The 15,351-nt window shown below is 26.4% G+C and overlaps 1 protein-coding gene across 3 annotated transcripts in view; it reads left to right on the forward strand.

Moving 5' to 3' along the window:
• The window catches only part of LOC132929405 (formin-binding protein 1-like), a 32,209-nt gene extending 18,279 nt beyond the window's left edge, over positions 1 to 13,930 (forward strand). Inside the window, exons 4-13 of one of the 3 annotated variants that reach the window (XM_060994742.1) lie at positions 7,304 to 7,451; positions 8,631 to 8,888; positions 9,428 to 9,613; positions 10,433 to 10,672; positions 11,641 to 11,667; positions 12,290 to 12,414; positions 12,490 to 12,735; positions 12,801 to 12,914; positions 12,975 to 13,108; positions 13,190 to 13,930. In XM_060994742.1, the coding sequence (XP_060850725.1) occupies positions 7,304 to 7,451; positions 8,631 to 8,888; positions 9,428 to 9,613; positions 10,433 to 10,672; positions 11,641 to 11,667; positions 12,290 to 12,414; positions 12,490 to 12,735; positions 12,801 to 12,914; positions 12,975 to 13,108; positions 13,190 to 13,344 (1,633 nt within the window). In that variant the 3' untranslated portion in view covers positions 13,345 to 13,930. The remainder of the gene's footprint in view (positions 1 to 7,303; positions 7,452 to 8,630; positions 8,889 to 9,427; positions 9,614 to 10,432; positions 10,673 to 11,640; positions 11,668 to 12,289; positions 12,415 to 12,489; positions 12,736 to 12,800; positions 12,915 to 12,974; positions 13,109 to 13,189) is intronic. The other 2 variants (XM_060994749.1, XM_060994756.1) reach the window with 2 other exon arrangements.
• Positions 13,931 to 15,351: the final 1,421 nt, after the last annotated feature.

Here is a 15,351-nt window from a genome sequence, read left to right on the forward strand (position 1 = left end):
AGATTATTGTTGTTATTTATAATAATTATTAGTGTTCGTCAATGAATAAAAATTACGTGAGTAGTACCTAATGGGTTTTGATTGTTATCTTCAAAAGTCTAAACGTAGAAAGCGGGTTATAAATAACCGTCGGGGAAGAAATAAGAATCTAGTTTCCTCAACGTGGTGTCGTGGTGTCATGAGCTCAAAAAAATAAAGTTATAAATAATAAAACCTCATGAACTAATGATTAACAACAAACGTAATAAAATTTTATTTTGAACTATTTTTTCATTTTTTTTTTTTTATTATTTAGCATATTTTTAAATAATTAAAAACCAGAATGCGAACAATTTTCATTTTTAATAGATTTTTTTGTGCATTAGATGTATGTAATATGTATATGCAATACTTATGTTCAATAATTAATCCTTTTTAAACTTGATCATAAATATCATTATTTTTTTATATAATTATTATATAATACTATCTATCTCGTGTACCATAAATATTGAAAACATTCTTATATTTATTTTCTAAAAAAATCATATGCTCAATCTTATCATAACAAACTTCACTGTCTACATGAAAAATAAAACTGTCATTGGTCTAAAAATCCTACGGGTAAAAATTAAATAACTTTAATTATATTCTACAAATTGTTTATAAAATGAACAAAAAAAAAGTATATTTTCTTTTCATCAGAGATAATAATACATTTTTATTTCCGGTTAATCCAATAGTTTGTTTTGGTTTTGTGCTGCAATATATATGATTCCACCTATTAGATTCTAAGCAGAGCACTAAATGTATTCATTTTACAGTAGGTATTGTTATTTATTATTTTTTTTCTTTCATCACTTTTCGTGGCAGTAGAAATGTTTCGATTTTGTATAGATAGTTTCTGATAGAAAATTAAATTCAGTTAATATTTTGGGGACGAAAAGTAAAAAAATTCTAATACTTAAGAAATTAACAAGAGAAAAAATAAATAACGTAGGTACTTAACATTTTTACTTAATGATTATATTATAATTTTCTATAGACAATAAAATTTTCAAATTATTTTGATATTTTTTAGCTATTTCTAGGCATAAGTAATTTTAGATTTTTTTATAAATGTTGATAAACAATTAATTGGATTGTAAAAGTTTGAAATTTTAGTACAAGATTATTCATAAGTTGTTTATTTGACGAATAAAAAAATATCGTCACAATATATTTTATAACCACTCAAGTTAACTTTTTGACGAAATTCATAAAAAAAATTTTATATCCAAGATTTGAAAATTGAATACCTATAAGATTCTTCTACGGTTTTTCTACTTATATTAAAAAGTTCACCGGAAAGTTACATTCATTTTTTATGCGTGTTGATGTTCAAAGACATTAGAATATTAGATGTTCACTCATAAAATAAGTAAATAATAACTATTTCTCCTCAAATGACTTAATATTTTGTTGAAATTCATAATATAATAAACGTAGACACTTGATATTTTAATCAAATGTTTATAATTTCATTTTCTAAACTTGTAATTATACGTAAATCATTAGTGTATTATTTATATTATTTGTAGTAAAAAACTTATAAAATGTTGAATTTTATAGTCAAGACTTGAAAATTTAATACAAGGTTGCTTATAAATTACAATAGTAGTACCATTGATTTTAAAATATATTTAAAAATCATTGGTAGTACTGAAATCAATAAGCACAAGTTTTATAAGCATTTGAAGTTCTAATTTGATTAAAATTAGTTATTTAAACAATAAATAATAAACTATGTTAAATCATGAAGTATATATTTTTTTATTTTTCTATAATATTTAAAAATTTGCTTATTGTACTATTAGTCAAGTATAGATTGTCAATATTATTGTTTTTAATAAATAAAATAAAAATTATTCTATAGTTATAAAACATTATTTACGGGTATTTCAAACTTACGTACATTATGAATCTTATTATAAATAATGACCTTAAAGAAATATACGAATTAATTTTAAACTATTACCTAAATATACCATGAACATCTTCACACTGTTGGTATTGATTCAAAAGAATTATAAGTTAATAATATAGAATAATTTAATACTACAATTATATAATAAATGCAATGTTTTCGACAAAAATTAAATCAACCTATGGTTATATTTATATTAAAATAAATTACTTAAATATAAATTAAAAAAATAATGTACTTAGTGATATAGGCTGACATATCCGCTTAGAATGGTTTTTCGCATACAATGATACATCATTATTGAATTCAAAATTAACATATCTATTTAATGACTCACTTATCAATATTAATCCTAATGTAGAACAGAGCGGTACCCACTTGCCCACCTTTTTTATAATTTGTTTCGTATTTTTTTATTTTAAGTTATTATCTATGTTTTATTATTAAATATTATAAATAGCGAATAATTATTTATACGTCGTAATTTAACTCAGTTAAGAATACTACTTAATTATGCAATTTAATCTGATGATGAGTAATGTATAGCTAATTTTTCGTGATATTGGTCATACCAATTTTATTCAAAACAAAATATCTTTTAATTTTGTAGTTCTGTTTGTTGTTGAACATTTTTAACACAAACGTTACAGGTCATCATCATCTCAAACAAAATATAAATCAGTTTAAATAAAAAAAGTATTAAAAATACAGGTTTAATATTGCCGTCATGTGTTCTGTGACTAGATCATAAAAATACGGTATTTAATTTGGCTATCGTCGCCGATAGCATAGTATATAGTTGGTAAAGTTCAATATACTCTCTAAATGCCAACCACTAACATATGATCTCTCAATTTAAATAGATATTTTTTTATAAAGTATATACAATGCTTTCAAATTATATCATAACTTATGGATATTCGATAATTTAGAGATTATAAAAATCTAATGCTTAAGACCCACATGTGATAGGCTCTTGTTGTCTTCGTCTTATAAAAGTAAAACATATCAAATTTAAGTTCAGCAAAATTAATTTTGTGTTGTTAGCTTAAATATTTAATTTGACCTATTATTAAAAGATAGACATTTATTTGTGCTCCGTCGTTAGTTTTTATGATACATTAATTTTTAAACGATTTATAAGTATGTAAGATATTAAAACATGAAAACTCATAACGGGCTAAAAATTAAAATTTCTCATGTGATGTCTTATAACAATTTGTACGATAAGAATCTATTTTGCTCTGTTATTTTAATATTGAGAGTGAATTATTGTTATTAAATTTAAAGGTATGTTATTATTGAAGTCAATGAATTCTATCAAATTTTCATTGGTATTTAATAGTAACAAATTCAAGACTAAAATCAGATTACTAAATTAATAATAAAAAATTTACCATAGTTGTTAGCGACACGATACTATTAACTCAAATTACGACTGTATTTTAAATTTAAATTTAATTTTTACCTCAAACATTTTCGTCGCATCTACATTCCGCCAATATGATGAATCATGATTTTAGTTTTTACTTCAAAGAATTTTAAAATTTCGTCACTGTTTATCTACATGATAAATGAGTAGTCGGAATACAATTTTATTCCGACAAAATAAAGTTTAATATACGACATTATTAGTTTTCGAATAATTTTAAGACATAATTATTATATCATTGATTATTAATTTATTATTAAATTTCATTTATACGTCTATACATAATATATAAATATATATATAAAATATAAATTTGTATATAATTAAATATTATAAATTATTATATTATAAAATATGTACTTCAAAAGACAATAGTCCAATTATGTCTACCTACCACGTCTAGGAATAATAACAATAATAACATTATTGTGTATGGAATTTATGGTCACACTTATTGATCTATTAGTGCTATTACAATTCGAACTTGAAATATACTGTTACACTAAGACAATATTTATTAATTCATTATCATAGTATGTGTTTCTACTCAAAAAAATCCGTCAAAATCGGTCAAAAAGTCCGGTTTCAGTTTTTATAGTCGGACAAAAAGTCTGAAAATACAAAATATCTTGTATAGGTAATTAATATTTATTTTAAAAATTTAAAAATGTTTATAGACATTATGTATTATACACATTATATTATTATATTTATTTCTATTTTCTTATTTTCATTTATAATTATATAATTTATAACAACATATTAGAACAACAATATCAAAATTTATTTGTAACTAAATACATTTTAACAAACAATAAAATTTATTTTATTTATAAACACGTCAATCTAAACAAAACTAAAACTAAAAAAATAGTATATCATATTTATAATAAAAAAATATAAATTTGTCGTTATTATAGGTACCTAACTATACTACTATAATATAGTGGATATATAGTGGATTTCCGTTTTATTTTTGTTAGTTATATACGAAAATATAATAATATGTGTACAGCATTTTTAAATTTTCAAAGTAAATATGAATTGGTATGTAAAATATTTTGTATTTTCGGACTTTTTGTCCGAAACTAAAAATGTGCTCGAACTTTTTGTCCGACTATAAAAAATGAATTCGGACTTTTTGTCCAACTTTTTTAAAGCGGACTTTTTGTCTATCGACTTTTCGTCCGCGATTCGATATTCTCATTGCCATGAACATAAACATTAGAAAAAAATGAATAATTTTGTTTTTTCTAATTTTCTTAACATATTACCTATATGCAAATTAACTGTATTAAGAATAGAAATATTGTTTTTCTATAGTAAAAAGAGTGTTTTCTTTCATCATATGTAATTAAAATCTATAAAATAATTGTAAATTTGATAAAAAAAATTTCCCAAGTTTCTATTTCACCCGAATCTACCGGAAAATAGGATTCGTTTTGGGGCCTTAAAATATTTGTACTGTTTGTAGTATATTTGATAGTTTTGTATCTTTTTCCCTTCAAAGTATTGTTTTGTTCGTGTAGGGGAATCTTTATTTTTTTTTTCACGACTAAAGCTCGCGTGAGTCACGATGGCTATAACGATGACGTAACTACTCGCGGGGATCGATACCGAAGGGGGACCTTCTATATACTCCTCCTTGCCCATGTTTCGTCAATTAAAATTATCCTATACGGCTATACCTAGTACTATAGTATATATATACTTATATCCTTCAGGGTCAAAGCGACCCAGTGTTATTAATAATACAATAATTCGACTGGTTCTGGTACGATAACGAGGGTGGTGCATGCCGATTATTGAAAACGATAACGGATTAACATGTTATTTTGTTCGTAATTCGGTCATCCGTTTGTCCTTGGCTGTCGTTAACGAATACATACCTATATAAAATATATAAAAATATATCAACGAGTAGTCGTGTCGTATTGTATATTATTATTATATTTGTTATTTGTAGTATGAACCATTTTGTACTATAATACCCGATGGTTGGTGACAAAAAGAAAATCGAAAAATACCTAACCGACTATCGTTTAAGAACGCTCAATAATTATATATTATAGATATTTAATGGGTTGAAATATTGTCAAACCGCAAAGGTGTACACAAACAATTGACTCGAATTAACATAACTCCGACAGTGATTTTTTTTTACGATTAATATATTATCAAATAAACTAATATCTTAAAGTAATTCTGTTTTTTGCTATGCAGGTGAATTAGTGTAAACTTTCGTACCGCTGTAAATTAAAATATTCTCACGTTTTTGTATACGTCTCGAAAGTCTGGGAAAACGTTATATAATCAAATTCGTTAAAAATAAAACTTAACGTTGGTATTTAATTATTTTCTTTCAAATTTTCTCATTAGGCTTATTATATTTAAATGTTATCTCCTATTATGAAAATGTATAAGCGGACAATTAAAAATATTTAAATTGGTTTTGTTAGAGATATATTATGTATATTATTATTTATTTCCCTTTTTAGTCTCGTGAATTAGAGAGAACGCCTACTTAACGGACATTTCCTTCATTTCACTAATAGTTACCTGAAAATAATAAGCTTTGTCTGAAACTCTGAGACCTCATTTTTAAAATATTTACTTTTAATATTTTTACTTTTCAAAATATTTGGTCCTTAAAAAGTCATTAACCCTTTGAGTGCCAAATTAATTTTGACCAGTGACACCTGCCAGACCAAGTTATTTTTGCATTTTTATTTTAATTTTTTTATATTTTATTATTTTTATTCATTGAATAATATAATGACTAAAAAAAAAAAAAAAAATTTTGGACTTAAATTTTCAAAGTAATTGTACTTTTAGAATTAAGCGTTCAGTGGTTTCTAACATTTTAACGAATGATAATTAACGGTGTTAAAAAAAAAAAATTGATAAACAACACATTTTGGTTATCACTGAAAATATAATATAATTAATTCACTTATAACTTCATTGCTATTTATCCGATATTTTTTTACTAAACGTCTTTGGAATCGTCTTTGAATTTGCAATCTATTGGTATACATTTAAGTATTGATAACAGCAGTAAATGATTTTAACAAGCGAAGACGCATATATGCGTCCATGGCACTTGACGGTTGTTGTATGGTGGACGCATATATGCGTCTATGGCACTCAAAGGGTTAAACGATTCGAGTTAAGTAGTTTTTTCCCGATGCCTTTATATATAGTGTCTAATCAAATTAAACACCTAAATAAATACACAAATCTACCAAGAACTGTTTTATAACAAATCTAAACTGTTTCAGAAGTTTTTACAAGAATTGTGTTACATATTAATAATTAATAAAAATATTGTGTTTTCTAATATTAAATATTTGTCTTAAGGTTTTTTGTAAAAAAAATTACGATCAAATTGTATGTTTATTTTTAAACGTTTATGTATAAACTATTTTAAACAAAACCACTTATTTAAACACATTCCAACCCTGACTATCAATATATTTATGTCTTCGTGTATTTTTCAAGCCTATAGTTATTACTCATTAGTTGTGTAAAGTGTTTCTACATCAATGCAAATTAAACGTATCCAAACTTTCTAGACACCCGTTTAGTATACTATTATATGTAAATTTACCAATTGTTCATCAATTTCGAGCATGTCTTTTTTCTCAAAATTGCTGTATAGAAAATTATAACAACGCCGCTCGAATATTTGAGTACAAACACGTGACCTATATATTACGAAAAACGCGTCTATAAACATAAATATATGTGTATACTGTATATATAATATAGTATAAGGACATTTTCTTTTCACGAAATAGTAGTATTCATTACCCATTGTTATTATTTTATTGTTAATAATCTTTAGTAATCGATTGCTTTATTATTTTGATTATTTATTGTTATTCGTCTTAAATAGTTTTTATTTAATTTTGTATGTATGCTAGGTATAGCACGTGTAAAGCGTTCAAGGCGATGTTGTGCGAAGTAAACGATTTGGCAGGTCAACATGAAGTGATCGCTGAAAATCTCCAATCCGACGTCATCAGGGAAATCAATTATCTAGTGAAGGACATCAAAGAAGAAAGAAAGAAGGTACGCCTTTATATTAAACTCTAACTGTATATAGATTATAAAACAATATGACGAGTAGCTGATTTTTCATATGTATGTACATATATATTTTTTTATAATTCTTAAGTTAAAATAAAACATTAATATTAAAAATTCAAATAGGCAATTTACATATTATTTAAAATATATAAGGTAATACGTATATTTACTATGTAATATTTATATCAATGTTTTGTTTATATTATTAATTAATAGTTTAAAACAAATAGTTAAATATAGACAAGTTTTCGAAAGATGTGGATTTTTGACCAGTTCATTATGGACTTCCCAGCCGTTAGCAACATTCTTGAATGAACTACCGACATTATCAATCCATGACGAGTCTAGAAATAAAGTTATTAAAAAATATACTGTCTCAAATTATGAAATACATATATTTGAAGGAATATTTTTGTCTACGCAATTATTTTTCAGCCTTTTAAGATATTAAAACTTTCGGGTTTATCGTAGACACGATATTTTAGTATACCTAAAGGTATATAATATTTCTAGTAATCGGTAAATATTTGAAAATATAACATGAATACTTTTCTGACCCATTTTTTAAATATTATTATTTTTATTTTTAATATAGCTAGCGCCAATAATGTAAATTAGCTACGACTGTTTGTTTATTACAAGATATTTATAAAGACACAATTTAATCAGATCACCTAAGTTATCAGAATACGACTTGAAACATAAACACTAAATCTTGAAAAAATTAATTTAATTAGGAACATAAATCTCAAAATGTCATTAAATAACTAACCTTTGAATATACTTTTATAGTTCAAAAATAGCTCATTGAATTATTAAAAAAATAATCGACGTATGGTACCTATCTATAGCTGGTAAACAACGTAATATGGTAATATTTTTAAGTGCCAATAATAAAATAAATAGCTCGATGCGATATGTATCTACCTACTTCGTTTCAAATTGTATTTTATTTATACACACATAAAAAATTGGATATTTCTTATTGGTTCCAATGTTGGATATTAAAAATAATTAAACATGTAATGTTATCTATTTATGAACGGGGTGAATCGCAAGACTCCCTTGTGAGCACATGTCTTACTGTCTTGCTATCGTTGCAACCCCGTGATAACGTATAACCAATATATATTTTTATGTATGTTTCAATTTCTGTCATAGTTGCTTCAGGATAGCGCAAAATATGTAGCGATGATCAACAACCAGGTAGCGTCACTGGAGAGATCACGGAAAAACTACGAGAAAGCGTTCAAAGAGGCAGAGAGGGCTCTGGACAACTTTCAGCGGGCTGACGCTGACCTCAACTTGTCCCGAGCCGAAGTGGAAAAACAACGGATGAACATGGCCATCAAAAATCAACACTGTGAAGAGTCGAAAAACGAGTATGCCAACCAGCTGCAAAAAACCAATGAGCTTCAGGTATGATGATAGGTACTCCAAAAATTGACGGAGGAAGGTGTTCGAATTTATTTATATATATGTATATAGACATCCTATGTAAAACTTTTTATTTCAACAAGCATTTCTAGTACCTATAAATTGTATATTTTCTAATGGTTTCTTCTTCATTTTTTGTGTTTCCGTCGATATAAACCTCCATCATAGCTTTCGGGTTTTTAAAGGAAACCTATAATATATACATTTTTAAATATATATATATATGACTTAAAGCAAAATAATATTTGCTTTTTTACTTTTATTATCAACACATTTCAAAAAAAAAAAATGTGTATTGGTAATTTTCGAAATTAATAGCATTCCTGCTATTCTAAGGATCGCTCTGTTTACAACTCCGTGATCTCGGTGTATATAACGTATTAGGTACTATATTTATACTCGTCCAATAATAATAACTTGGACACGTTCAACGCCTGAACGTAGCCACACAACGTTTAGTCGCGTGCGTGGTTTATATGTACTTTATTTGTTGTTTACTAATTTGCTATGTGTTCATTCAGAGCCAACATTACAAAGCGCTGATGCCGGAGGTGTTCAGGCAGCTGCAGGAACTCGACGAGAAACGCATTCGAAACGTCAGACATTTCATGGCCCATTCGGCGGACGTGGAACGTAACGTTTTCCCGATCATAAACAAGTGTCTGGACGGCATCATAAACGCTGCCAATCAAGTAAACGAAAAACAAGTGAGTAGAAGTCGATAAATCCGCAACGCGATAATATATTATATGTTTGTACCGTGTATACAGACTACAGAGTGATTCTCCAAACATGTACATTCTAATAAGTGATTACTCTAATAATTCATTTATTCAAATTCTGATTTTTTGAATTATCCATAATTAATAAGAGCATATTCTATTCTTAAATACTAAGATTAGCATTTAAAGAATGTCCTGTAGCGTAATGCCTTCGTTTTTTACAATCATATTTTCCATAATTAATAATAAAAATGGACAATGCTTATTTGAATAAGAAAAGTTTACGCAGAACAATCTGAACGTACTAACATTTAAATACTTTAAATTTACTTAAAAGTTAAAACTTTCAAACCTAATCAGAATTTAAATAAATGTACCTATATTACGAAAGGAAAAATGGATGTGAGAATGCCTGGTGTTACTCTGTACAATATTGCTGTATTTGCTGTCGTACAATTTTACATAAACACATTTTTTCATTATTAAAATTTAAACGATGATGGCTTCTAAACCATTATTTTTCTCTTCCGCATCCCAAGTGAACTTGAGGGTACCCTAATAAATTATTTTTGTTGTTATAGTAAATTGTCTGTGTTAAATTCTAGAGCCACCCATACTATGTAACCGATTTCCCTTAAATACCAAAAAATAAGAATTCTTTTTAAAAGTCTGTAAAATTAAAAAAAAAAAAAAAAAACCGAAACCAAAAATTACGGCGGTTAATTCGCTTCGTTCCGTGTGATAAACCTGCGATAGCTGCGCTTCATATCATACATTTATTTTTAATATTCATTTAACTTTCAGGACACGATTTTAGTGATAGAACGGTACAAATCTGGTTTCGAACCACCCGGAGATTTCCCATTCGATGATTTGAGCCGTGGTGGTGAATCCACGCCGCTCGTATTACCGGGTAGCGGCAACACTTATGTGTCATCGGGCGTTGGCGCCCACAGGTCCGAATCGATGACCGTCAAGGGCACCATGTCGGCCGGCAAGCTGAAAAAGCGTGTGGGTCTGTTTGCCATATTTAGCTCCAACAAGGTATATATATTATGCATCCAAATTATTATAGAAATTTATGACGACAATAATAAAAAAAAAAATAATAATATGTATTATGTACTTATCATTTGACTATAACATTGTAGTCTTTTTAACGGTTTTATTTTTATTTTTTTTCCGATTATGTTTCGCAACGAAACATAAAATATGCTCTTCTTGAAAAATTCTCAATACCACCCCAATTCTTCTTTCTGTAAGTACATCATTATCCGTGGGAAAAAAACAATTACATTGCCGTATTTTTATCAAATGTCAACGTTTTCTAACGATTTAGAAATACTTACCTGACCATGATAATATTTTGACCATAATAACATTAACAAATATGTTTGTAAATATAATTCAAAAGAAATACATGAATGTTAAATACTTATGTTGTATATTATAATCTTGGCTCGTTGAAACGTATACGGTTGTTCATATACGATTCATTCATAAAATACAAACGTTGAGCGGGTCAGTATTTCTGGAACACAAATAATAACGACACTGAGCTTAGTGAACGACGCGCCTTTTTGTTTTTTTACCGCATTCATATTTTTGGCCTAATAGCGATTGCAATTTTATTAATATATTTTTATTCAAACGCTACTACTCCGAGCTATGGTCATAGTTACACAGTTTAACTATCAATTACAAATGTCCTGTTTTGTCCTGTTTACATTAAACTAACACGGCTTCCAAATTTCCAACATGAATCATTATAACGTCGTTTACTCACAGTTATTAAACAAATCGTCAATCGGCTAACTTTTGTTAACAAAAAAGTTAATTTCCTAATTATAATTATTTTAAGATAATCAATTCAATCATAATTTTAGGGTTTATTGTACATAATGTTGATATAAAATATTTTAAAACTTATACATTAATTTTATTATACTATATTATTTACTAACTGCATGGCTAATCACGCTTGCTTTATATGTTTTTCATGCACTTGGAAGCTAATGGACGTATGCAGTTCTGTAAAGGTATTAAAAAATATTTTTTTAAGCGTGTGATTAAATAATATCATGTTTAACTGTTTACCTTAAAAAATCATAAAAGGGATGATTATTAGAAACTTAATAAAATATAACAAATTCAAAAAAGTCATCTTATATTTTTATAACAAGGATATAAAGGGATTAAGATAACCTAGTTATAATTATAAATATTATGTTTTAATGATAGTGGATAATAACATAATATATAAACTTTATATAATGATGTGTTTTAATATTTAATAATATTAACTCACTTCTATTAAAACTTCTTGGATTTTAACATTACTAACAAAAGCAAAAAACCAATTTCAACTAATAATAGTATCAAACTAATGGGTTTAAATTATCTCTCAAAAATATTTATTAATTAAAAAATTGTATGATTATTGAGTATTGACAAATTTAAATTACACATGTATTATACAATTATTTTTTGCTTGTGGAATAAAAGGAAAGCTTGAATAAAATAATTATGTTTATTTTGTTTGTGTTAATCATTTCTTTGGTTGTTTTTATAACAGTTTTTATAATAGCATGATACATTATTTTTAAATAATTTGGTATACTATTTAATCATTTATTCATTAAAGCTGTTGACTTATTATAGAATAATCTTTCATCGTCGGGTGATAAGGATGATTATAGTGAATTACCACCAAATCAACGTCGAAAAAAGATTCTTCAAAAACTAGATGAAATGCAAGCAAAATTACACCAAGAAATAGCAGCCAAGTACATATTGCTTACAGTTTAATTTGTAAATTATGAATTGTATATTTATATGTGATGTGTGTTTTATATTTTTAGAGACGGTTTAATGAAAATGAAAGGAGTATACGAATCTAATCCAGCCCTAGGTGACCCGATGTCCACTGAAGGTCAACTAAATGAATGTTCGCAGCGTATTGATAAACTCAACTCTGACATAGCCAAGTACCAGGGACTTTTACAAGAAGTTGAATGTAATGTTAGTCCTGCAGGTACACGCAAACATGAGTTGACAGAACATAATGGTATCGGCAATGGTAGCACTAACAACCTATCCAATCACAAGTAATTTAACTATATTACGTGAATGTGAAGTTTATAATATTATGTATTTTATCTTATTTGTATAGTAATAGGCTAAATACATCTATACCGGATGGACGAGCTCCTCTTGGAGAAGACGAATCTCTGAGCCGTTCAGCATCTGATTCCAGTGTTTCTATACCTGCTGTTGGATTAAACAAGTAAGTTTTCAATAAGTTAATTTATTCACTAATAATATAATATCAACAATACAATTACAGTCGATACTCTGGCGAGACTGTAAGTTTGGGCGCTTCACGCAATTCATTGACAAATGATGAAGATCCTCCACCTTATTATGATATTCACGATTTGCCACCACTAGGAACTTGTACCGCTCTCTATGCATTTGAAGGTAAATACATCTCCTCAATTATATATTCTTATAATAATTTATGTTATAACAAAATTTTTATACTATTATTGAACGTTTTAGCTACAAGCGAAGGATCAATACCAATGTTTGATGGAGAGCAACTGTTAATCATCGAACAAGATCAAGGGGATGGATGGACGCGTGTTAGAAGACAACCTCCCAATGTTGAGGAAGGATTTGTACCTACGTCATACATCTCTATACACTCTAGCTGAACAGAGGCATTCATTTTAAATGTTTACGATACCCTATGACATTAAAATCAATTGTATATATATTAAACTAAAACACCCTATACATAAATAATTTTAGACTTAATTTTTTTTTTTTTCATAAGGTTGTGAAAAGTGCCAATTTTTTAATGAAAATGATATTTTAATCGGTCCGAGCTCAAGTTGTCATGTAGGATTTTTTTACGTTAGGAATTTTTTTTTATTATTATCATTACTATTATTATTGCTTTCAGATAATCAAATTTCTTTAACTAATGTGCAATTGAAATGAACCAGTGGTAAATTAGTCATCTTGCTTGACCTTTTATTTTTCTACTTGCGCCACTGTGTCTAATTATTGTTTTCCGTCTTAATCTGTTGAAAGCCAAAACGAGAATGTAATTAGTTTTCAACTTATAAAGAGTTTCCGTCCACCTTTATTTTGTTTTATTAATCATAAGTTCTTTAGTTCCAATATTGTTTTTTTTCTTTTTTTAACACTGTTTATATATTGTTTTTTTTTTTTACTCAATTTTCCGCCTTTCGACCTGATTATTCAAATAACATAAGTAACAATTTTGTCAATTAATCATCCATTTGTGTATTTTTTTAAAACAGATTAATATTTTAACTTGAAAATAGGTTGTGTTTGTTCAAACTTATTATAAATACCAGATGAGTGTTATTTATATATATTCTTATATATATGTAATGGTTAAAAATGAATTATGTATATTTTTTTTAATATAAGTTATACTAAAAATAATAATAAAACCATTAAATTATTATTCAATGAAATAAAGTAAAATAGTAATATTTACAAAACATAAGCGAACAAAATTAACAAACAGACAACACTTTTTATGGGTAGTTGTATTTTATTTTATTATTATTATTATTATTTATATTATCCTAATACGTATAACCAGCATTTTTCATTTAATCCCAACTCTATGCTTATAGTGTATTTTGTATCAGTATAGTCTGATTTGTACTATATATATATTATATTAAAACGCTTTAAAAACATATCACTATTTATTGTTTCAATACATTGATTATTAAACTTTACACTACTAACCATATGTAAAAAGAAAATAATTGCTAAGATTATTATTTGTTATTTATTAAACTGTTTAAAAATTAAAATGGATACATTTCCTTATTATTTTTTTTTAAAGTGTTGGGTGTTTGAGATAATCTTAGTATAGAATCTATCATTATCTCCGGAAAACTTGACTTTGGAACATAAAAATGTATTAAAAGTTATGCTTTCATACGGATATTAACCGTTATACTTAGTATAATGTCAAATAATTGATGATCTAGCCAGTGGCTAGATTGTTGGAATGCCTTGCATCATTTGTCTTTACTTATCTTCAACTTTATCATTTTATCATTTTAAACAAATGACCTAATGTCAGATGAAAGTGAGTTAACACAACAGATTGATTGTTATAGTAATGCAATTATTTTGTTATTTTGTAAGTTAGTATTGATTTTGTTTTTTACAAAACATTTTTAATATAACTTTTATTTTGAATGACATTTCAAATATTATATTATATTATATTATTATAATGACACTGCTACATACAAATTTAATATAAAATAACAGTTATCTGTGCTCATTTAACTAAATCATTAGTTAAAATTTGGCAATATTTATTATCATGTTTAAAAATAATAATATTTTACTTAATACAGTTAACAAAGCCTGCACAAAATTAATGATGTGCTTAAACAAGACTACAAAGAGTGAAATAAATTAGAAGAAATATGCAAAGTAATTAAATAAACTGTCCTAGCTAAATATATCTAACAATTACTGAAATAAACGCCAATTCATATGTGATCGAAACTAAAATGTAAACTTATAGAGGTTACTAAAGTGGTAGATAACTTGTAGTAAGATTATATTATAAAAATGTATACTAAAAATAATAATACTATTCGATATACACATAAACTATGTACTATATATAAAATGTATAACTAATGTAATATTAT

This window comes from Rhopalosiphum padi, chromosome 1 (assembly GCF_020882245.1).
Source record: "Rhopalosiphum padi isolate XX-2018 chromosome 1, ASM2088224v1, whole genome shotgun sequence".
Taxonomy (NCBI): domain Eukaryota; kingdom Metazoa; phylum Arthropoda; class Insecta; order Hemiptera; family Aphididae; genus Rhopalosiphum; species Rhopalosiphum padi.